This window comes from Oncorhynchus tshawytscha, linkage group LG04, assembly GCF_018296145.1.
Source record: "Oncorhynchus tshawytscha isolate Ot180627B linkage group LG04, Otsh_v2.0, whole genome shotgun sequence".
NCBI lineage: Eukaryota > Metazoa > Chordata > Actinopteri > Salmoniformes > Salmonidae > Oncorhynchus > Oncorhynchus tshawytscha.
Genome location: NC_056432.1, coordinates 42,768,925 through 42,794,100, shown reverse-complemented (window position 1 = coordinate 42,794,100; position 25,176 = coordinate 42,768,925). Strand labels below are relative to the sequence as shown.

Below are 25,176 nucleotides of genomic sequence, written 5' to 3'. Positions count from 1 at the left end.
GTTGAGTTTTTACCAAAAAGTTATATTTTGGTTTCATCTGACCATATGACATTCTCGCAATCTTCTTCTGGATCATCCAAATGCTCTCTAGCAAACTTCAGATGGGCCTGGACATGTACTAGCTTAAGCAGGGGGACACGTCTGGCACTGCAGGATTTGAGTCCCTGGCGGCGTAGTGTGTTACTGATGGTAGGCTTTGTTACTTTGGTCCCAGCTCTCTGCAGGTCATTCACTAGGTCCCCCCGTGTGGTTCTGGGATTTTTGCTCACCGTTCTTGTGATCATTTTGACCCCACGGGGTGAGATCTTGCGTGGAACCCCAAATCGAGGGAGATTATCAGTGGTCTTGTATGTCTTCCATTTCCTAATAATTGCTCCCACAGTTGATTTCTTCAAACCAAGCTGCTTACCTATTGCAGATTCAGTCTTCCCAGCCTGGCGCAAGTCTACAATTTTGTTTCTGGTGTCCTTTGACAGCTCTTTGGTCTTGGCCATAGTGAAGTTTGGAGTGTGACTGTTTGAGGTTGTGGACAGGTGTCTTTTATACTGATAACAAGTTCAAACAGGTGCCATTAATACAGGTAACGAGTGGAGGACAGAGGAGCCTCTTAAAGAAGAAGTTTCAGGTCTGTGAGAGCCAGAAATCTTGTTTGTTTGTAGGTGACCAAATACTTATTTTCCACCATAATTTGCTAATAAATTCATTAAAAATCCTACAATGTGATTTTCTCATTTTGTCTGTCATAGTTGAAGTGTACCTATGATGAAAATTACAGGCCTCTCTCATCTTTTTAAGTGGGAGAACTTGCACAATTGGTGGCTGACTAAATACTTTTTTGCCTCAATGTATGTTGTGGAACTATTCAGTCAAAATCATTTCTCAAATACCGGAGCCTCTGAGTACAAATAGACTTTTATTACAAAGTAATATAAGCCGAGCTGGTTCATGAAAACAACTAACTTTCCAGCCTTGGCAACCACTTTTTATACAGATTTCATCCTTACGTCACACACATAGTAACTCCTCTTTATGTTAATGATTCATCCCCTCTGGCATTTAGCCACCATTATCTTTTTGCCTTTAACTAATTTTAGTTTTGTTTCATATTTGGGCATAGAAACATTAGAGCCATAGCAATGGTACAAAAATAAACAGATGTGTCCACTCCCGAGACAGGTGCATGTCCAATGGTGCCCAATGAGCTAGCCACACAAACAGAGCGCACCTATTCTGTTGACCACTCCAAGATGAATAATGTTCCAGAAAATTCCCAATAGGCGTAATCATAGCAACAGTAAATATTAGGCAATAGCAACGGTACAAAAATAAACAGACATGTCCACTCCCCAGACAGGTGCATGTCCAATGGTGCCCAATGATCTAGCCACACATACAGAGCGCACCTATTCTGTTGACCACTCTAAGATGTACAGTTGAAGTCGGAAGTTCACATACACTTAGGTTGGAGTCATTAAAAGTCATTATTCAACCACTCCACAATTGTCTTGTTAATTAACAAACTATAGTTTTGGCAAGTCGGTTAGGACATCTACTTTGTGCATGACACAAGTAATTTCTCCAACAATTGTTTACAGACAGATTATTTCACTGTATCACAATTCCTGTGGGTCAGAAGTTTACATACACTAACTTGACTGTGCCTTTAAACAGCTTGGAAAATTCCAGAAAAAGAAGCTTGGCTTTAGAAGCTTCTGATAGGCTAATTGACATAATTTGTGTATTTCAAGGCCTAACTTCAAACTCAGTGCCTCTTCGCTTCACATCATGGGAAAATCAAAAGAAATCAGCTAAGACCTCAGAAAAATATTGTAGACGTCCACAAGTCTGGTTCATCCTTGGGAGCAATTTCCAAAAGCCTGAAGGTACCACGTTCATCTGTACAAACAACAGTACGCAAGTATAAGCACCATGGGACCACGCAGCCATCATGTCGTTCAGGAAGGAGATGCATTCTGTCTCCTAGAGATGAAAATACTTTGGTGTGAAAAGTGCAAATCCAGACTACGTTTTGCAACTGCGCATGTGGACAAATATCATACTTTTTGGAGTAATGTCCTCTGGTCTGATGAAACAAAAATAGAACTGTTTGGCCATAATGACCATTGTTATGTTTGGAGGAAAAAGGGGGAGGCTTGCAAGCCGAAGAACACCATCCCAACCGTGAAGCACGGGGTGGCAGCATCATGTTGTGGGGGTGCTTTGCTGCAGGAGGGACTGGTGCACTTCAAAAAATACATGGCATCATGAGGGAGGAAAATGATGTGGATATATTGGAGCAACATCTCAAGACATCAGTCATGAAGTTGAAGCTTGATCGCAAATGGATCTTCCAAATGGACAATGACCCAAGCATACTTCCAAAGTTGTGGCAAAATGGCTTAAGGACAACAAAGTCAAGGTATTGGAGTGGCCATCACAAAGCTCTGACCTCAATCCTATGGAACATTTGTGGGCAGAACTGAAAAAGTGTGTGCGAGCAAGGAAGCCTACAATCCTGACTCAGTTACACCAGCTCTGTCAGAAGGAGTGGGCTAAAATTCACCCAACTTATTGTGGGAAGCTTGTGGAAGGCTACCCGAAACATTTGACCCAAGTTAAACAATTTAAAGGCAATGCTACCAAATACTAATTGAGTGTATGGAAACTTCTGACCCACTGGGAATGTGATGAAAGAAATAAAAGCTGAAATAAATCACTCTACTATTATTCTGACATTTCACATTCTTAAAATAAAGTGGTGATCCTAATTGACCAAGGACATGGAATTTTTACTAGGATTAAATGTCAGGAATTGTGAAAAACTGAGTTTAAATGTAGTTGGCTGAGGTGTATGTACATTTCCAACTTCAACTGTATAATGGGCACACATGTTCTAGAATTCCCAATAGGCGTAACCATAGCAACAGTAAATATTAGGCCATAGCAATGGTACAAAAATAACCAGACATGCCCACCCCCAGACAGGTGCATGTCTAATGACCTAGACACACATGTAGAGTGCACTTATCCTGCTGACTACTACGAAATGTATATGGAGGCACCTATGTTCTAGAAAATGTCCAATGTCAACTGCAAAACATACAGAATCCTGCAGCATGGGTACTGACCAAGACCAGACGAAGAGCACACATTACACCGGTTTTAAGGTCTCTGCACTGGCTGCCTGTGAGTTTTAGAATTAATTTAAATATTTTTCAATTGGTTTTTAAATCCATGTTAGACATGCTTTTAAATTATGTACCTACTGTAGTAGGTCCCCAGTCGGTCCCTCTGGTACTGGCCTTTTAACTATCCCAATTAAAGCCTCGGACCAAGAGGCATGGGAGGCAGCCTTTAGTTACTATGCCCCCAGCCTCTGGAATAGCCTGCCAGAGAACCTGAGGGGGGCCGAAACCGTGGACATATTTCAAAGAGATCTTAAAACACACATTTTATCTTTGCTTTTCTTCAAGTTGTTTTTTAGTTGTTCTGTTTTTATTGTTATTCTTTTTTTAAATTTATCCTCTTGTTTGTTGTGTGGCAAATATTTCAGTTTTTATTTTCATTGTTTTAAATTTTTTTACCTGTGAAGCACATTATATTGCATTCCTTGTCTGAAATGTGCTGTATAAATAAAGCTTGATTTGATAGGCGTGTGGATTCAACAGTGTGGTCTGGGTGAAGCAACCTATGAGCTCTCTTTAGCACTGTACCATGAAAGAACAGAGGATGAGCAACTCCAATTTACATAGAACTCGCTTCCGGATGACTCTATTCATCCACAATAAAAGACAAAAACAGTACAGCCACAAATAACAGTATAGCAGAAAAGTGTTTTCAATAGTCTCCAGAACTATTTTTCTAGGAAGGAAAACAGATAGATGCACTCAGAAAGATAAAAGCAGACAATCTGCCACTCTCAGATACACATCTCTCTCTCTCTTGAGTGTGTTCTCTTTCTGTCTCTGCCCTCTCTCTCTCTTGCTTTCTGTCTCTGACAGCCATCCTGTAGAGAGGGACAGCTTGGTGCCTCCAGGGAGATCCTTATCACCACATGATCTCCCTGCCCCCTCAGACTGTGTTGTATAGCGAGGCATGTACTGTGTGTGTGTTTGTTTGAGTGTGTGTACTAGTGTGTGCGTGCATGTGTGTGTGCGTGCATGTGTGTGTGTGTGTGTGTGTGTGTGCGTTTGGCCATGTGTGCGTAACCTTGTGTGTTTGTCTATGTCTGTGTCAGTGTGTGTCCCTGTGTGTTTCTGTCATAGTTCCGTCAGTGCATATGAGTCAGAGGACAGTCACTCAGAGAGCTGCCTCCAGCCCATAAAGAAGGGGAATGATGTGGCTGCTGCTAGACACTCCCTCCGCTCGCTACGAGCTTCACTGTTTTCAACCAGAACATAATGAAATCAATGACGGGGGCGTGACGATGGTAAACACAGCGATTCATCCTGAGAGGACAATAAAACACTGCGTCTACATCACCAATTTGTCTGAAAACATCCGTATCTTGTATAATGGTGGAGCCTTTGCGTACGTAATCAGCTAGGATGATGTGAGGGGTATATTCGGCCGTGACACAAAGTGGAATGTGGAATGAGTGTGTAAGCCACAGAAGATCAACACGTCATGACTGAAGTTAGCAAACAATCCACCCTGTCCTCTTCTTTCCTCCCCATCTTCTACTACTCACTCTCCTGTGTGCGTGTCATTTATTGTGTGTTTGCTGTATGTTCTCATGTTGTTGTGGTTACTTAGTCTCACATCCCCAAATGAAATTGCCCTATGGGATGAATTCAATTGAATCCCCTCCCTCTCCTCCATGCAGGTCCTGAAGGGCTGTAAGAAGCTAGCCATGTCAGTGTGTTCTGTGGGCCGTATCCCTGGCGGTTATATCACCAACCACATCTACACCTGGGTGGACCCTCAGGGCCGCAGTGTCTCCCCTCCCTCCGACCTGGAGAAGCAGGAGCAGCACAGCACCCTGGGACGGCAGGACAGCCAGAGACGTGGACACACACGGGATAGGGCTGAGAAGACAGTGAGTCTGATATTGGACCGTTGGTTGTCATACTTTTTGAATTCTCAGCAAGGTTCAAACAATTTCTCTATCCATCAACACATTCTGTTGCCGGGGAAGCGGAGCTGCGTTGGTAGAGAATTTTTGGTAGGTCCGTGGTCGGGCTGCTCGGACAGCCATGTAGGTTTGCTATTACAAGGAATCAAATGCTAACTACTGTGTCTTGACATCTTAAATATACACGATAAAGAATGCCCTTGCCAGCAACCATGCTATACAAATGAGTGTATATAGAGGTGCAGAGGTAACATCAATTCCCACAAAGAAGGCTAGGTGCCCAGCAAAGGAGGAGTCCCAAAGTAAAGACCTGCCTCTCTATTGGCAGAGATTCATGTCCCCTGACTCCACCTAAAGACACGGTCTGCTTCCCAAATGGCAGCCTATTCCCTACGTAGTGACCTATGTTCAAAAGTAGTGCAGTACAAAGGGAATAGAGTGCCATTTTAGACGCAGACAAGCAACACGTCATACCCTGCCTGGGGCCTGGGCTGAGATATCAGTGGTAGTAACAATGTCTCAGCCCCACGTCCAGAGAAACTATATCACTGTCAACACTAATGACATAAAACATCTCACGACATTCGAGTCTCATCCAAATGCAGCGAAAAAATAAGCAAATTTCTGTAGGATTAAGTCTGCCCCCTGGCTAGCCCAGTATTCTCACAGTTTATTTTTAGTGAATGTAAATCTGTTTGGATGTGTTTGGCCATCATCAAAGTTTCCATCTAAATCTGCAGCGCTGTGCAAAACGGTGTATCGTACCCCTGCCCACCCCGCCTGGTCTGTGGAGCTGACGATGCAGTTTCACATCAATATATGAGAGAGGTGGGCAAACACTGGAGAAAGGAGAACACAGGCTACATCCCAAATGGCACCCTATTCACTAAAAGGGCACTAATTTGGACTAGGGCTCACGTGAATAGGGTGCCATTTGGGATGTAGTCTGGCTGCTCAGAGGGGAGCTCCACATCAATTTCTCCCTGGCCCATGGAGCTGTCCCATCAGACTACAAAACAAATGCAGTCACCCCCATCCTAAAGAAGCCCGGACTAGATACCTCCATCCTCAACAACTATCTCCCCATCTCCAACCCCTTCCTCTGCAACTGGATCTGGACTCCCTGACGGGCAGCCCCCAGGTGAGGGTAGGTAACAACACATCTGCCACGCTGACCATCAACATGTGGGCCCCTCAGGGGTGCGTGCTGGGTCCCCTTCTGATCTCCCTCTTCAACCACGACTGTGTGGCAGCGTGCGACTCCAACACCATCACTAAGTTTGCAGACAACACAATGGTATTTGCCCCCTTTCAAATTTTCTGTACTTTTGCATATTTTTGATACTGAATCAGATCATTAACCAAAACCTAATATTAGATAAAGTGAACCTGAGTCAGCACAACAATTACATACTTATTTCATTTATTTCATAAACAATGTTATGCAACGCCCAATGCCCCTGTGTGAAAACATCATTTCCCCCTTACATTCAATAACTGGTTGTGCCACTTTTAGCTGCAGTGACTCCAACCAAATGCTTCCTGTAGTCTTTTATCAGTCTCTCACATCGCTGTGGAGAGATTTTGGCCCACTCTTGCATGCAGAACTGTTGTAACTTAGCGACATTTGTGGGTTTTCAAGCATGAACTGCTCGTTTCAAGTCCTGCCACAACATCTCAATTGGGATTAGGTCTGGACCTTGACTAGGCCATTCCAAAACCTTTTAGCTTTTTAGACATTTTCATGTACATGTTCATGATTGTGTGTTTTGGGTCATTGTCTTGCTGCATGACCCAGATGCGCTCCAGCTTCATCTCACAGATGGATGGCCTGACATTCTTCTATGGAATTATCTGATACAGAGCAGAAATCATGGTTCCTTTTATTAAGGCAAGTCGTCCAGATCCTGAGACAGCAAAGCATCTCCAACCATCACTATGTTCGACACAAAAAAAAAAAAAATCTTAATTGAACCTTTCTTTAACTTGGCAAGTTGTTACGGTTTTCTTCCGTCGAAAGAGAGTCGGACCAAAATGCAGCGTGGTTAATTCGATTAATAGACGAATAAACACGATCAATACAAAAACAATAAACGTACGTGAAAACCGCAACAGCCTAAACTGGTGCAAACTAACACAGAGACAGGAACAATCACCCACAAAACACACAGTGAAACCCAGGCTACCTAAATATGGTTCCCAATCAGAGACAACGAGAATCACCTGACTCTGATTGAGAACCGCCTCAGGCAGCCATAGACTATGCTAGACACCCCTACTCAGCCACAATCCCAATACCTACTAAAACCCCAATACAAAAACACAACACAAAATAAACCCATGTCACACCCTGGCCTGACCAAATAAATATATAAACACAAAATACTAAGACCAGGGCGTGACAGAACCCCCCCAAGGTGCGGACTCCCGGCCGCACACTAAAACCCATAGGGGAGGGTCCGGGTGGGCGTCTGTCCACGGTGGCGGCTCCGGCTCGGGAGGTGGACCCCAATCCAACCAAGTCTTAGTCCCCTGTAACGCGTCCTTTGATTGGCGACCCTCGCCGCCGACCTAGGCCTAATAACCCTCACCAAGGACCCCACTGGACTGAGGGGCAGCTCGGGACTGAGGTAGAAGCTCGGGACTGAGGGGAAGCTCGGACTGAGGGGTAGCTCGGGACTGAGGGGTAGCTCGGGACTGAGGGGTAGCTCAGCACTGAGGGGAAGCTCAGCACTGAGGGGAAGCTCAGCACTGAGGGGAAGCTCAGCACTGAGGGGTAGCTCAGCACTGAGAGGATGCCTAGTACCGAGAGGAAGCCCAGTACTGAGAGGAAACTCAGGCAGGTAGTAGGCTCTGGCAGATCCTGGCTAGCTGGTGGTTCTGGCAGATCCTGGCTGACTGGCGGATCCTGGCTAGCTGGCGGATCCTGGCTGACTGGCGGATATGGAAGATCCTGGCTGACTGGTGGATCCTGGCTGACTGGCGGATCTGGCTGCTCCATGCAGACTGACATCTCTGGCTGCTCCATGCAGACGGGCAGCTCTGGCTGCTCCATGCAGACTGGCAGTTCTGGCTACTCCATGCAGCCTGGCAGCTCTGGCTGCTCCATGCAGACTGGCAGCTCTGGCTGCTCCATGCAGACTGGCAACTCTGGCTGCTCCATGCAGACTAGCGGCTCTGGCTGCTCCATGCAGACTGGCGGCTGCTCCATGGACTGCTCCATGCAGACTGGCAGCTCTGGCTGCTCCATGCAGACTGGCAGCTCTGGCTGCTCCTTACAGACTGGCTGCTCCATGCAGACTGGCAGCTCTGGCTGCTCCATGCAGACTGGCAGCTCTGGCTGCTCCATGCAGACTGGCAGCTCTGGCTGCTCCATGCAGACTGGCAGCTCTGGCTGCTCCATGCAGACTGGCAGCTCTGGCTGCTCCATGCAGACTGGCTGCTCCATGCAGACTGGCAGCTCTGGCTGCTCCATGCAGACTGGCAGCTCTGGCTGCGCTGAACAGGCAGGAGACTCCAGCAGCGCTGTAGAGGAGGAAGGCTCTGGCAGCGCTGTAGAGGAGGAAGACTTCGGCAGCGCAGGAGAGGAGGAAGGCTCTGGCTGCGCTAAACAGGCGGGAGACTCCAACAGCGCTGTAGAGGAGGAAGGCTCTGGCTGCGCTGAACAGGCGGGAGACTCCAGCAGCGCTGTAGAGGAGGAAGGCTCTGGCTGCGCTGAACAGGCGGGAGACTCCGGCAGCGCAGGAGAGGAGGAAAGCTCTGGCTGCGCTGAACAGGCGAGGCGCACTGAAAGCCTGGTGCGTGGTGCTGGCACTGGGTAGAGGACATGCACAGGAAGCCTGGTGCGGGGAGCTGCCACCGGAGGACTGGTGTGTGGAGGTGGCACTGGATAGACCGGACCGTGCAGGCGCACTGGAGCTCTTGAGCACCGAGCCTGCCCAACCTTACCTGGCTCGATGCCCACTCTAGCCCGGCCAATACGAAGAGCTGGTATGTACCGCACCGGGCTATGCACCCGCACTGGAGACACCGTGCGCTCCACAGCATAACACGGTGCCTGCCCGGTCTTTTTAGCCCCCCGGTAAGCACAGGAAGTTTGCGCAGGTCTCCTACCTGGCGTAGCCATACTCCCTGTGAGGCCCCCCAAATACATTTTTGGGGCTGACTCTCGGGCTTCCATCCGCGTCGCCGTGCTGCCTCTTCATACCAGAGCCTCTCCGCTTTCGCCGCCTCCAGTTCTTCTTTGGGGCGTCGATATTCACCAGGCTGTGCCCAGGGTCCTTTTCCGTCCAATATTTCCTCCCAAGTCCAGAAGTCCTTTGATCGCTGCTCCTCACGATAAACAGGGGAAGTTGGCTCAGGTCTGAACCCTGACTCTGCCACACTCTCCCTGAGCCCCCCAAGAAATTTTTGGGGCTGACTTTCGGGTTTCTTGCCAACCGTGTTCCCTCGTATCATCGGCTCCTATCTCCGGCTGCCTCTGCTCTCCTAAGTGCCTCCACCTGTTCCCATGGGAAGCGATCTCTTCCAGCCAGTATCCCCTCCCAAGTGTAACAACCTTTGCTATCCAAAACGTCTTCCCATGTCCATTCCTCTTTTCGCTGCTGTTGCTGTCGCTGACTGTCACCACGCTGCTTGGTCCTCTTGTGGTGGGTGATTCTGTTACGGTTTTCTTCTGTCGAAAGAGAGTCGGACCAAAATGCAGCGTGGTTAATTCGATACATGTTTAATAGACGAATAAACACGATCAATACAAAAACAATAAACGTACATGAAAACCGAAACAGCCTAAACTTTAAAAAAAAAATGTTTTTAATAAAAAATGATTTATTACCTTCAATACCATTCATTCTTTACAACTCATAATTTTCATACATACTCCAACAATGGTATTTTAATTTAACTAAACAAAACAAAAACCCCAAACAAAACCTCAGGGGAGCATCTTCCCTCCCCGTCACCCTACAAACTACCTTTCCCTATCTCCCCGTCCCTAATCTATCCCCTTACAAATCTAAATGACACCCAGCCCTAAACCCCCCTTCCACCTCTCCCGAGCAGCATGCTGCCCCCACTTCCTCTCCTCCCTCTTCATCCTCCCCCTCAAATCTCCTTCCACCCTCCTCACTATCCCTTCCACCCCCCAATCTCTCCCTGTCTTCACCATGTTCTGCCTGGCTTCCCACAGCCCCCGTTTAAAGAGACTCATGAGAAGCCAGAGCAGAAACCTGTCCCTATCCGTCCATCTCGCTCTCCCTACACCTCTCTCTAACCTGGCCCACGTCAATACAAAATCCCCCCTTACCAAACCTAACAACACCCGTGCCCTAGCCCATACTACTCCGGCAAAGGCACAGTCCCAAAAGACATGGCGCACAGTCTCCTCCCTGCCACAAGAGGATCTTGGACAGGTGGGGAATTGCACCAAACTATACAGGTACATGATGGAACGTACCGGCAAGCACTTATGGAGGCTCAACCAATTCAGGTCCTTGAGCCTGTTGTCCAGACCCCGCACCTGCACTCCCTCCCAGACCACTTCCGAGATGCCCACTACAGGCGCCGGACTCCCTGCCTCTCTGACCTCCTCGTACAGGTGCCTGTGATCTAAACCTACTCGGGCAACTTCAACCTCAGGGTGCGCACGCAGCCACTTGGCTGCATGACCAAAGTGCCACGGCAGCTGTTCCGCCCGAGGACCCGTGTTAGACCACACCATTACGCTTCTCGCCTGATACGAGAAGAACACCCGCAGGAGGTAACCGGACGGGTGTATCACTGGATGAGCAAGCTCCGTTAACAAGAAAGAAACAAAAATTGTGTCCAGCTTGAGGGGGAAATGTGGTACCCCCCTACCTCCCTCCCCGATGGGACAGAGCATGCGTGCCCTGGCGACCCACTCGCACCTGCCACTCCACATGAACTGAAACACAAGCCTCACTAGAGGCCTCCTCAGACAAGCCGGCAATGGGTAGATGTACGCCAAATACAAAAGAGACGGCAACACATCCACCTTTAGGACCAGAACTTTGCCCATAAAAGACAAAAAACCTAGCCTTCCACATTGCTAGCTTCCTCTGTACCACTGTGATAGGCATGTTCCAGTTTAGCGTCGCTGAGCCGGAGGTCTCAAAATGGACCCCGAGAATCCTCAGGGCCCCCTCACAGAGAGATAACCCCCCAGGCACATCCGTTCTACCGCGCCATCTTCCGAAAAACTTGACGGAAGACTTTGCATGGTTCAGAACCGCTCCCGACGCTCGGGTGAAATCCCCAAAGATGGCAAGGGACCTTGTCAGGCACGAGTCCTTGCACAGCAGCAAGGAAGTGTCGTCGGCGTACTGCATCATCTTAACACGCAGCCCACCACTTCCAGGGATCAACAAGCCTTCCACCCCTGTGTCTGCCCTAATGGCAGCCCCCAGAGGCTCCATGTACAGAACGAAGAGGAGAGCCGAGAGTGGGCACCCCTGCCTGACCCCAGACGAGAGGTCAAAAACGTCACCCAAGTGACTATTTACACTAACTCGGCACCCCGCTCCGACATATAATGTACGAATCCATCCTATGAACTTCTCCCCAAATCCTAATCGACCTAACACTCTGAATAAAAAGGATCTATTCACGCGATCAAAGGCTTTCGCCTGATCTAGCGCTGCTACCATTAAAGGCAGTCCTCTATCTTCAACCCAAGCAATGGAGTCCCTGATTAACTGTAGGTTCCATCTAATAGAGCGGCCCTCTACCCCGCACGTCTGATCCTCATGGACGACGTAGGGAAGGGCTGTGCGCAACTGGTCTGCTAAAACCTTTGCAAGTAGCTTGTAATCTACACACAGCATGGTCAACGGCCGCCAGTTGCCAAGGTCTGTTACTTCCCCCTTCTTATATAAAAGTGACAGCACACCAACAGCCATTGATCCCCCGGGACCCCCGTCTCAAGGATGGCCTTCAAGACTTCGAGGACCACTGGTCCAAGTATACCCCAAAACTTGAGATAAAACTCAGCCGGCAGCCCATCCATCCCAGGCACCTTCCCTTTTCCCATCCTCCTAAGAGCGCTCTCAACCTCTTCTAGTGAAATCTGGGCCTCCATCACTTCTCTAATGTCCTCCGGCAACCGCCTGGACAAGTGTTCTAAAAACACATTTCCCTGCTCTACATCTATTTCCCTTTCCTTAAATAAACCTTGGAAATGATCAGTTGTCACCCTGACCATATCCTCTGGTTCTCTAACTATACTACCATTTTCTTCCCTAACGCCATGCATTACCTTCCTACTCTGTCTGGCCCTAACCGACTTAAAGAACATAGCAGAACAAGTCTCATTGTGTTCTAGAAAGCCACTATGCGCACGCTCCAGGAAAGCTCGAGCCTTCCGCTCCTGCAACTCCCTGAGCTGCGCCTTTAGGGTAGCGGATCTCTCCCAGTCAAACGACCCGCCGAGGTTGCCTGCCTCGTACTCGAGTTCAATTAACCTTTGGATACGATCCACCTCCCTCCTCTCCTCCCTTTTTTTCCTCTTGCAATACCCTATTATAAAAGCCCTAATCCTCACCTTAACTAATTCCCACCACTCTAACACCCCCTCGCACATGGACCGGAGGCCTTCAAGCCTCCAAAAGAAACCATAAAACCCGTCAACAAAAGCCTGCTCCTCCAGCACATCCCGATCTAACTTCCAGTACCCCCTACCAAAGAGGCAGACTGGCGACCCCACCTGCAGGAGCACCCCGTCGTGATCCGAAAAGAAAACAGGCAACAGCCGCCCAGACAACTTACCCAAAGACCTGGGTACAAAAATATAGTCGAGCCTCCGCTCAACCCCCCTGGAGTTGCGCCATGTAGGACCGGCCATTTTCGGAGTAGTGTGCAGACCACCATCAACCAGACCATGGCAAGCCATTAGCCCGATAATGGCGCCTGCACTGCTATCCCCCTATTCCTAAATCTGTATTAAAATCCCCCCTATCACTAATTTCCTATTTGTGACACACAGGGGCGTCAGACAGTCCACCATCTCCCTCCTGTCTGCCACCACCTGTGGCCCATACACCACCACTAATCTAAATTTACAATCCCTTATCGTGACATCCACCCCTATAACCCTCCCCTGCATTACCACAAAAGAATCCTCCACTTTTACCTCCCTGTGCCCACACAAAATCCCTACCCCGATGAGTGCACCCCCCCAATACCCCAAACCGACTCCCCCTTGTCCCACTCCCTTTTAAACCTACTAACATCCCCTCCATCCTCAGGTGAACCTCCTGTAAAAAAAACAAAAATCAAACCCCACACCCTCCAAATAACTAAAAACCGCCCTCCTCTTAACAAAATCCCTTAAACCCCTTACATTTAAACTAACAAAAGTAAAATTAGACCCCATGAAAAAATAAAATTAAAACATGTAATACACTCAAATTCTAAACCCAGACAGAAAAAAAACAAAAAACAGGAGACTCACCCGATGCTCCCCTGCTCCATATCTACCGGTGAGAACACCATCCGTACTCCCGACATCCCCCCCTTCCTCCATCTCACCAACCCAGGATGCAGGAATAGTGTTTGGCTCCGGGGTGCCCTGCACCCTGGGTCTACCCCCACACTCCTCCCCCTCCCCAGTGCTGCAGCTGGTTTGGAAAAAAAATCGGGGAGGCTGAGTCCCCAAACAAAAAACTCCCCACCTCCTCCTGTACCCAGTCCTGAGTCTTGTTAGGTGTGTCCCCACCCAACAGAAGTTGAGGGCCTGGGGAAACCAGCAGCAACCCAGAGGTTTCTCCCACCCCCATCACTCTCTTGGCCATCCCCTCCCTCTCACTGTCGGCCAATCGCACCCTCCTCTTCATTCTCTTCTTTGGTGATGGCGGCAGTGGAGAGATACCACCCTCCCCCCCCGCCAGCTCCTCCACCATACCCCTCATCTCTTCCACCAGGGCACTTTCCCCCCAGTCCACTTGATCTTCCACCGTCTCCTTCTCCAACACTCCTCCCTCGCTTTCTTCTCTCTCATGCTCCTCCACTCGGTTGCCTTCTTCCGCCGCTTTTCCTGGTTCTCCTACTCCCGTGCCTTCTGTTTCCTTCTCTCTTCCATCCGCCGCTTCTTGCTCCTCCTCCTTCCTTGTGGCCTTCCCCTCTGGACCTGTACTCTGGTCATGAGGCGTGCTTCCTTCCCCTCCTCTTCTTCCCCCATCCCCCGCTCCTGCTCCCCCCAGCCGCAGACGCATATGACCTCTGACGAGCCGGGCACCCCCGCCACAGGTGTGCTGACGAGCCACACCCGTGGCACGCCTTAGGCTTGTCACAATCCCTCGCCTCGTGTTCCTCAGATCCACAAAATCTGCATTTTCTTGTGCTGCACGAGGCGAATATGTGGCCGTAGGCCATACAGCGCCTGCAAAATGGGGGCTGACGTGCATAAAACAACGTCCCCTGTCAGCCCCTAGGGAGAACATAGCAGGAGGATGGAGGTAGCCACCATGTCCCTTTGGGTCCTCCCTGAGGAGGGCCTGGAAGCCTCTCCTCCCATTCCAAAACCCAAGGGAGTCTTTGAGGTGCCTTGCTGAGGAGACGTTATCCATGTATCTCCCCAGAAAGGCCCTCACCTCTTCGTCCTTAACGTATGGGTTGTAAATGTTGACAGTTACAACCTAAAGTTGTTCTTCGCCAGGCTTGTTATTTCATAGTGGCTCATCGGCCTCTCACCTCCCACTGCTCTTGCCCTTCTCAGGATATCATCGTGTTTCTCCTCTGTATATAGTGCCACGTCGTATGCTCCCTCCAACGAGTTGCCTTGGAAACAAAACACGTCCTTCACCGTCAGCTTTAGAATCCCCATCAATATTATCCTTCCAAAAGTTTCCCGTCCTAAAGGCTCCAACTCCTTTTCCTTCCAAGCAAACCGAATCGTGTTGGCCAGCCCAATCCCAGGGACCGACCGTGTTGATGGATTTAGCACCATCTCCGCAAGGAGAATGGCGCTCGTTCTCTTCTCTTCCAAAACAATGAAAAAAGAAAAACCAAAGTGACTGAGCCTATCTGGTGCAAACTAACACAGAGACAGGAACAATCACCCACAAAACACACAGTGAAACCCAGGCTACCTAAATATGGTTCCCAATCAGAGACAACGAGAATCACCTGACTCTGATTGAGAACCGCCTCAGGCAGCCATAGACTATGCTAGACACCCCTACTCAACCACAATTCCAATACCTACTAAAACCCCAATACAAAAACACAACACAAAATAAACCCATGTCACACCCTGGCCTGACCAAATAAATATATAAACACAAAATACTAAGACCAGGGCGTGACACAAGTCAGTTAATTAAGAACAAATTCTTATTTACAATGACGGCCTACCGGGGAACAGTGGGTTATCTGCCTTGTTCTCAGGCAGAACGACAGATTTTTATCTTGTCAGCACGGGGATTTGATCCAGCAACCTTTTGGTTACTGTCCCAATGCGCTAACCACTAGGTTACCTGCCACCCCAAAGGTTCTTACTGTGGAATGCAGTGTTTGGTTTTCGCTAGGCATAATGAGACCCATGTCATCCAAAAATATATACTTTTGAATCATCTGTCCATTGAACATTCTTCCAAGAGTCTTGATGATCATCCAGGTGCTTCCAGATGCTTTTTGCCAAACTTGAGTCAACTTTTTCAATGAGTCCCATTATGCCTGGCGAAAACCAAACATTGTAAACTCAGGTTCCCTTTATCTAATATTAGGTTTTGGTTGAAGATCTGATAACATTCAGTATCAAAAATATGCAAAAATAAGGGCCTCCCGGGTGGCGCAGTGGTCTAAGGCACTGTATCACAGTGCTAGCTGTGCCACCAGATATTCTGGGTTCGCGACCGGGAGGCCCATGGGGCTGCAACACAATTGGCCCAGCGTCGTCCGGGTTAGGGAGGGGTTGGCCGGCAGGGATATCCTTGTCTCATCGCGCACTAGCGACTCCTGTGGCGGGCTGGGCGCAGTGCACGCTGACCAGGTTGCCAGGTGTACGGTGTTTCCTCCGACACATTGGTGCGGCTGGCTTCCGGGTTGGATGGGCATTGTGTCAAGAAGCAATACAGCTTGGTTGGGTTGTGTTTCGGAGGACGCATGGCTCTCGACCTTCACCTCATTGCAGCAATGAGACAAGACTGTAACTACTACCAATTGGATACCATGAAATTGGGGTGTGTAAAAAAATATTTGCAAAAATAGAGAAAATCAGAAAGGGTGCAAATATTTTTTCGCGGCACTGTACACATCTACCTCAATTACCTCATACCCAATTACCTCATGCACATCAACTCGGTACTGGTACCCAATGTATATAGCCAAGTTATCGTTACTCAATGTGTATTTATTCCTTCTATTGTTTATTAGTAAACATTTCACCGTTAGTCTACACCTTTTTACAAAGTATGCGAAGCATGTGACAAAAACAATTTGATTTGATTTTAACCACAAACCCACCTCCTGAACAATAACATATTTGAGTCTCTCCAGTCTGGTTTCCACCTCATCCACAGTACTGAAATTGCCCTCCTCAAAGTTCCCTCCATAAGCTCCAAATGGTTCAGAACTCTGTGGCCTGACTCCTCACCCACACTAAGTCCTGGCAGCACATCATCCCTGTCCTCCGTGAACTCCACTGGCTCCTTGTCTCCCAACGCATTAACTACAAGATCCTCCTTCTGAACAACAAAGCCCTTCACTACCTTATCACCCTTACCTTTCCGACCTCCTTCTCCCCCCCACACACACACACACCCACCCTCTCTCCCACATGCACTCTCTCTCATACACACATGCCAAACCTGCTCGCTCGCTCACTCATACACTGACACATCACACTCTTTTCCCTTCTTTAAGCCCCTCCCCATTCTCTTTGCTTAATGTTTTTGTCTCTTCCTTCTGTTAGTCTGGTGTTGTCTTGTTATGATCTCTGTTGTTTTGTTTAGTTTCTACAATTGTCAAGTGACTTTGGATCATTAAAGGTGCTATACTGTATAAGTTCCATGTATTATTGTTAGTCTTGTTATTATTATTATTAAATAATAATCACTGATCACTGTCACTTCCAGGAGGTCTGGGGCCATATGTGTCAATCAACTCACAATAGGAGTGCTGATCAAGGATTTGCCTTTTAGTGTAAAGAGTCAGTGTGTAGCGGGTCGGACGAAGTCAGGCGCAGGACACAGAACTGAGTAAAAACGTAACTTTACTCGAAATAAACCAACAATAAATTCCCCACTGGGAAACACACCAGCTCACAGAAGTACTGACCACTTCACAACGAATAAACACTCACAACAACCATGGGCAAAGCAGAGGTTAAATAATGAACATGTAATTGGGGAATTGAAACCAGGTGTGTAAAACAAGACAAAACAAAGGGAAAATGAAAAGTGGATCGGCAATGGCTAGAAGACCGGTGACGTCGACCGCCGAACACCGCCCGAGCAAGGAGAGGGACCGACTTCGGCGGAAGTCGTGACATTTAGATCATAATGAATAAGATTATATAGACAGGGAAGACCTGATCCTAGATCTGCACACTTTATGAACACGACCACTGATCCCTGTCCTCTCTGTCTGTGTATCCCTGCAGATCACCCTAAACTTGAACGATGGTCTCTCTCTGGGCCTGATGATCAGAGGAGGGGCAGAGTACGGCCTGGGCATATACATTACTGGAGTGGACCCAGGCTCAGCCGCAGACCACGGTGGACTCAAGGTATTTACAGACCATTACCATACACATCCTATGGAAATTGTTTCACCCCACCACAGTGAATAAAACACAATGCAAGGTTCTGACACAGCAAAGCAGTGGGGGAAAGAGTCTGCTATGGTCTGTGTTGCTGAACACAGCCGCTTTTTACTCGACTAAAGACATCGATTCTATGTACAAAACATAGTTCATTGCGCTCTATTTTCAACTTCAGTCTGCTGTGTTTTCAGGTCAGATTTCTGAGGCAGGAATACAGTGGCAAGGAAAAGTATGAATTCAAATTAGATCTGATCTTCGTCTAAGTCACAACAACAGACAAACAGTCTGCTTAAACTAATAACACACAAATTATTATATTTTTCTTGTCTATATTGAATACATAATTTAAACATTGACAGTGTAGGTTGGGAAAAGTATGTGAACCCCTAGGTTAATGACTTCTCCAAAAGCGAATTGGAGTCAGGAGTCAGCTAACCTGGAGTACAATCGTTGAGACGAGATTGGAGATGTTGGTTAGAGCTGCCCTGCCCTACTATTCACAAGAAGCATTGCCTGATGTGAACCATGCCTCGAACAAAAGCGATCTCAGAAGACACAAGATTAAGAATTGTTTCCTTGCATAAAGCTGGAAAGGGTTACAAAAGTATCTCTAAAAGCCTTGATGTTCATCAGGCCATAAGATAAATTGTCTATAAATGGAGAAAGTTCAGCACTTTTGCTACTCTCCCTAGGAGTGGCCATCCTGCAAAGATGACTGCAAGAGCACAGGGCAGAATGCTCAATGAGGTTAAGAAGAATCCTAGAGTGTCAGCTAAAGACTTACAGAAATCTCTGGAAGATGCTAACATCTCTGTTGACGAGTCTACGATACCTAAAACACTAAACCAGAATGGTGTTCATGGGAGGACACCACAGAAGAAGCCACTGCTATCCAAAAAAAACATTGCTGCACGTCTGAAGTTGCACGTCTGAGCATCTGGATGTTCCACAGCGCTGCTGGCAAAATATTCTGTGGACAGATGAAACTAAAGTTGAGTTGTTTGGAAGGAACACACAACTCTATGTTTGGAGAAAAAAAGGCACAGCACACCAACATCAAAACCTCATCCCAAATGTAAAGTATGGTGGAGGGAGCATCATGGTTTGGAACTGCTTTGCTGCCTCAGGGCCTGGACAGCTTGCTGTCATCGACGGAAAAATGATTTCCCAAGTTTATCAAGACATTTTGCAGGAGAATGTAAGGCTATCTGTTTGCCAATTGAAACTCAACAGAAGTGGGGTGATGCAACAGGACAACGACCCAAAACACAGAGGTAAATCAATTACAGAATGGCTTCAACAGAAGAAAATACACCTTCTGGAGTGGCCCAGTCAGAGTCCTGACCTCAACCCGATTGAGATGCTGTGGCATGACATCAAGAGAGCGGTTCACACCAGACATCCCAAGAATATTGCTGAACTGAAACAGTTTTGTAAAGCAGAATGGTCCAATATTCCTCCTGACCAAATGTTTGGTTGAGGTTATTGCTGCCAACGGAGGGTCAACCAGTTATTAAATCCAAGGGTTCACATACTTTTCCCACCCTGCACTGTGAATGTTTACACAGTGTGTTAAATAAAGACATGAAAACGTGTAATTGTTTGTGTGTTATTACTTTAAGCAGACTGTGTTTGTCTATTGTTTTACATTTTATGACCAATTTATATAGAGGTCCAGGTAATTCCAAAGGGTCCACATACTTTTTCTTGCCACTGTATAGATCAGTGTGCCTGTAAACAGTATGACTGGCATCATAGCATTATGGCATGGCTGGGCTTGGGAAGATATCTGGCACACATCTGTCTCTGTTTCTCACTGCATCCCCTCTGTCAGCCCAGTTCAAACATGTCCATCTCCCTCTTTGGAAAAAATCTTCTTCCATAAAGAGGACTATAAAAAAAACTCAGAAAACCACACTAAATCCAAGCCTGGACTCTTGATTAAATAACAGGCGCTTGGCATTTTGGCAGCATTTCTTTGACAGAAAGCACTGTGCTGCTTTGTGTTTTCTAGCTGACTGTGGCAGGGGGGAGGCGGGGACAGAGGCCAGGCACGCTATCAGCTGAGTGTTAGGGCTCTGCAGCCAATCATATAAATAGCATAACTAGAATGGGAATCAAAATCTCTGACTATGGCAATTTAACTGGTAAACTCATGCCAGCACTCAAAATGGCCATCAGTTCACCCATTAACGGAGACCTGTTCTACTCATTCTAGTTCTGTGGGGCTGATGGTACTCTAACCACTGGGATGACAACCTGCATGGACTAAAGGTTTTCCAGAAATCCTGGTTGGAAGATTCCAGATTCCCTGGTTATTCCCTCCTGATTCCCGAAATCTTCCAACTGGGATTTCTGGAGAACCTGTTCGTTTTGGAAAAGTGACAGGTTATTTTTCTTTCTCTATTCTACTACAAGCCTCTCAGATATTTAGATTTTAATTTTTTTATATATTCTGCCTCAGTTTTGGTAATTGTACTCCACAGTGTATTCAGAGATCCATAAGAACTACACTGTTTTCCAGTGTAATGCTCTGTCGGAGTTGTGTTGTGGGTCTACATCCATGGCAGTCTGGCAGAGTGAGTGATATTGCCATTAGAAGAGGAGCAGTAGGAAAGTAAAGAGGCTGTCTGTTCTCCTCGGGAGGCCGTCTCTGTCTGTCTCGCCTACCCCCATTTACCACCCCTCCCTCTCTCATTCTCTCTATTCTCCTTTCCCTCTCTTATGTCCTCTTTCTTCCCCTCTACCTCTCTCTTACTTCAGCCTGTTAAACACTGACCTGAGGCCTGTCTGTCTGCTACCTCTGGCAGATATCAATGGGAAACAGCTAGATATCAAACTATTGTTTCTTTTTAGTATGCAGTTTGCACCTGCATTATCACCAGGTGTATACATGATTAATTACCACAAAGGCTGTACGTGATTGCAGACATTATTGTGGCGATGTTAATGTTCTATACAACCTGTTTATATATGGATGAAGTTATCTATAGCCCTGTGAATTATGGAGTTAAAAAAATATGTTTGAGAACAGGGACATTCAATGTTAGCCTGGTCAAGCAGTGAAACAGAATGTGAGCTATCAAGTTCTGTCTGATTTCGTGAGGCTAATTCAATGTTGCTCTTTGGATTCAAGGCCTTTTCTGTTATTTGACAGAAGCTAAGAGAAACAAAATGCCTCCTCTTCTTTTCTCTCCTCTGACAGTGGATAAACTAAACTCCTCTAAATGCATCTTATTAGTCATCCTGTCACTGAGGAGCAATAAGACACCGTCCGTCAGCCAGGTGTCAGCCCCATAACGAGGGCCTCTATCAAGCCAGTCTGGATACAGCTGTTGTCTAACGGGCGGTGTGACAGATGATCGTGTGCCTGTCCCATCTGTGTGCAATGACGTGGGATTTAATTAGTGTCACTCCCCCAGGGGATCGGACGCTGTCTTATCCAGCCTACAGCCCTGCCTTTTCTTTTCTTTTAACAGGCCAGCCCACTGGCTCACTATACTTTCCCCCCTACTTTTGAACAGAGCCCTATGGGGATGGGGTGCCACTTGGAACCATTATTGATTTAAGACGGAAAATGAAGGCAAAGAACGTTGAACAAGTCCTTGTGCCATTTCAAAAGTCTCTGTTCCTATTGGAATTTGTGCATGTTTAGCGCGCCACCATTAGGTAACAGGTCGTTTTTTTATTTTGTTTTTCCCCCCCAAATCTTTTCATTGTTTTTCTTAATTTTTTTGAAAATCTTTTTGGTGACATATTTGAACTCAACCTAAACTTACAAATCTCGTATTCCTTAAATGGGGACAATAAAAAATAAAAATAAATTTCAGGGCCTGTTTTATCTCGGGCTCTGTACTTTACTTAGCATAGGTTTGTAGAATGTATAGTTTTGAAATCCAAAATGTACTTTATACAATATTATGCGTTGTTTAGAAAATGCCACCAGGGGGGTCAGAGTTTACCAGGTTAACCTATTTAGACACTTTATGTTGGTGTTTCTGTTATTTTGGCGGTTACCTATAGGTACACATACAGTACATATAAAAACCAAACATAAAAATATAGCCAATAATAGCAGCCAAATATCTTAAAGTGAAATATCCTAGATCATCTTCTGGGTGTACATGATGGCCTTGGACAAGGTGGTTAGTATCTCAACACTAACTCCATTAAGTTTGGCAGGCATTGAACATTATTACCCAAACTTTACACAATACAATATTCAGTTCAAACCAACTTTTGAGAATGCTTTTTTTTTCTCCACAGCTGTTGAAACTGCTAAGATTATTTGCTTTTCTTGAAAAGACATGTCGAATTTTTGATTGTAACCAAAGAGCATGAGAACGGGGCAAAATGGAGGAATCTTATTGAGAATTTTTCTTAAGACATCAACAAACCTATTTCCAAAGAGCTTCAACAGTTAATCAGTGCCAAAACATATGCATGTAGTTTCTTATTAGAGAACAACCCCGGGTCTATGAACCAAGCACACGTTTTATCTCGCAACCCTGGTGTATGCAATTCAAATGGACGTGTTCAACCTTTGCATACAGCTTGAGATCACAATAAAACATTGACAAGGGCCTGTAGCTGGAACATTTCACAGGCTGCCATTTTGGAAATAGCCTCTGCCACTTCTCATCCACAGATAGGTGCCAGTGTCTTGTCTCTTTGGCTGGCAACCCTCGGAAAAACAACATTTAGTGTGTTTGGGAGAGATTGTCCATTTGCTGTACCGTGTCCGTAATAGCCCCTCTCTCTCAGGCGACCTGGAGATAAACTATCAAGTCAGACAACTGTCTCGGCCACCCAAAATAGGAAATTGCCCTTAGCCTCTCTTCCTTAGTTTTTTTTTCTCTCTCTCTCTACCCCCCTTCTCGCTCTCTCTCTGAGAAAGGACAAGAACATTGTGTATGGACAATTGCTCCTCTCAGTCTTGTCTGACTCATAACCATTTTATTTCACGCTTCATCTCGGATGATCAATGAAACGCCAGTTGGAAATGACGGTTCAATCTATCGACTTTGAGCAGCTGAGTTACAGTACGCTGGAGGGGTCCCATACTGCCACAGAGTAAGCATTACAGAGGCAGGGGGCTGAGGGACATGGACTTTGTGTGAGTCCCAAATGGTACCCTATTCCCTTTATAGTGCACTATAGTAAAACTCTCCCGTTCAGTGGCTGCACCTCAGATGCCCTGGCTGGGCGATGTAAATCAGACCCTCTCACCCCCCCCTCCATCTCTTTCCCTCCCTCCTCTTCAATGAGTTATGGAGGTTCACTCAAGCTGATTCTTCCACTGCTTATACTGTAAATGCATTAGTGTTAGGAGGGAGGGAGAGGAGGGGAGAAGTCAATAACTAATTTCTTCCTTTACTTCCTCTTGTGGAAAGAGAATTGGCCATTTGAAGAGGTCCCGTAATGCCACTATACATCCTCAGCTTCTCCTGTGTTTCTCAGATTTTCTGTTGTCTTTTATTTCACACTAGACTAACTTATTCTTTTTTAAGGAGTGGGGCAGTCCGTTCTTTTTTTAATGTTTAATGGATAGGATAGAGATTATGAGGCAGGGGGAGAGGGCTAGACCACCCCAGGCCTTTAGACTAACATTCTGATGCTCTGAGAAGACGAGTATAAGACTTGAGAAATGGAAAAACAACATTGATACACTTCAGTCTATGTAGAAGTTATTTCATTGTGAATTATATTTCTATTAGATACTAATCATGTTACATATTGATAGCAAAGATGCCTTTTGTATCCTCCTGTAGATCATGTTTTCCTTTCTAAGGGACAGATAGAAATGGGGAAAAAATGGTTACCTGGAGGAAAATGGGGGAGGGTCATGTTTTTTCAATTTCAGTCAAGGGGAGGGTTTAGTATTTTTTTACATGGTCCAGGGGAGGGTCATGTAATTTTGCCCTCAGAACAGCCTCAATTCATCGGGGCATGGACTCCACATGGACTCTAGGTGTCGAAAGCCTTCCACAAGGATGCTGGCCCGTGTTGGTTCCAATGCTTCCCACAGTTATGTCAAGTTGGCTGGATGTCCTTTGGGTGGTGTCAGGAAAATAACCTCACACTCAACGTCAACAAAACTAAGGAGATGATTGTGGACTTCAGGAAACAGCAGAGGGAACACCCCCATCCACATCGATGGAACAGTAGTGGAGAGGGTAGCAAGTTTTAAGTTCCTCGGCATACCATCACAGACAAACTGAATTGGTCCACTCACACAGACAGCATCATTTCAACCTCAGGAGGCTGAAGAAATTCGGCTTGTCAAAAAGCACTCACAAACTTTACAGATGCACAATCTCCTGGCCTGTATCACCGCCTTCACCACCGCCCTCAACCGTAAGGCTCTCCAGATGTGAGGTCTGCACAACGCATCACAAACTATGTCCAGGACACCTCACCACCCGATGCTTAAAGATCATCAAGGACATCAACCACCCGAGCCACTGCCTTTAACCCCGCTGCCATCCAGAAGGCGAGGTCAGTGTGCATCAAAGCTGGGACTTCTATCTCAAGGCCATCAGACTGTTAAACAGCCACCACTAACATTGAGTGGCTACTGCCAACACACTGTCAATGACACTGACTCTACTCCAGCCACTTTAATCATGGGAATCGATGGGAAATGATGTAAATATATCACTAGCCAATTTAAACAATGCTACCTTATATAATGTTACTTACCCTACATTGTTCATCTCATATGCATACGTTGATACTGTACTCTATATCATCGACTGCATCCTTATGTAATACATGTATCACTAGCCACTTTAACTATGCCACTTGGTTTACATACTTATCTCATATGTATATACTGTACTCGATATCATCTACTGTATCTTGCCTATGCTGCTCTGTACCATCACTCATTCATATGTACATATTCTTTATCCCCTTACACTGTGTATGACAGTAGTTTTTTTTGGAATTGTTAGTTAGATTACATTACTGCATTGTCGGAACTAGAAGCACAAGCATTTCGCTACACTCGCATTAACATCTGCTAACCATGTGTATGTGACAAATAAAATTTGATTTGATTTGATTTGATTTGATTTGGTGGACTATTCTTGATACACATGGGAAACTGTTGAGCGTGACACTAACCAGTGTGCCTGGCACCTACTACCATACCTCATTCAAAGGCACTTAAACATTTTGTCTTGCCCATTCACCCTCTGAATGGCACACATACAAAAGCCATGTCTCAAGGCTTAAAAATCCTTCTTTAACATGTCTCCTCTCCTTCAACTACACTGATGGAAGTGGATTTAACAAGTGACATCAATGAGGGTTCATAGCT

At 46.5% G+C, this 25,176-nt stretch overlaps 1 protein-coding gene across 3 annotated transcripts in view; it reads left to right on the top strand.

The window, feature by feature from the left end:
* Positions 1-25,176, top strand: part of LOC112248839 (whirlin) — a 97,305-nt gene that overhangs the window by 36,720 nt on the left and 35,409 nt on the right. For all 3 annotated transcript variants that reach the window (XM_024418182.2, XM_042320752.1, XM_024418181.2), the window contains exons 2-3: positions 4,826-5,038; positions 17,691-17,816. In XM_024418182.2, the coding sequence (XP_024273950.1) occupies positions 4,826-5,038; positions 17,691-17,816 (339 nt within the window). The remainder of the gene's footprint in view (positions 1-4,825; positions 5,039-17,690; positions 17,817-25,176) is intronic.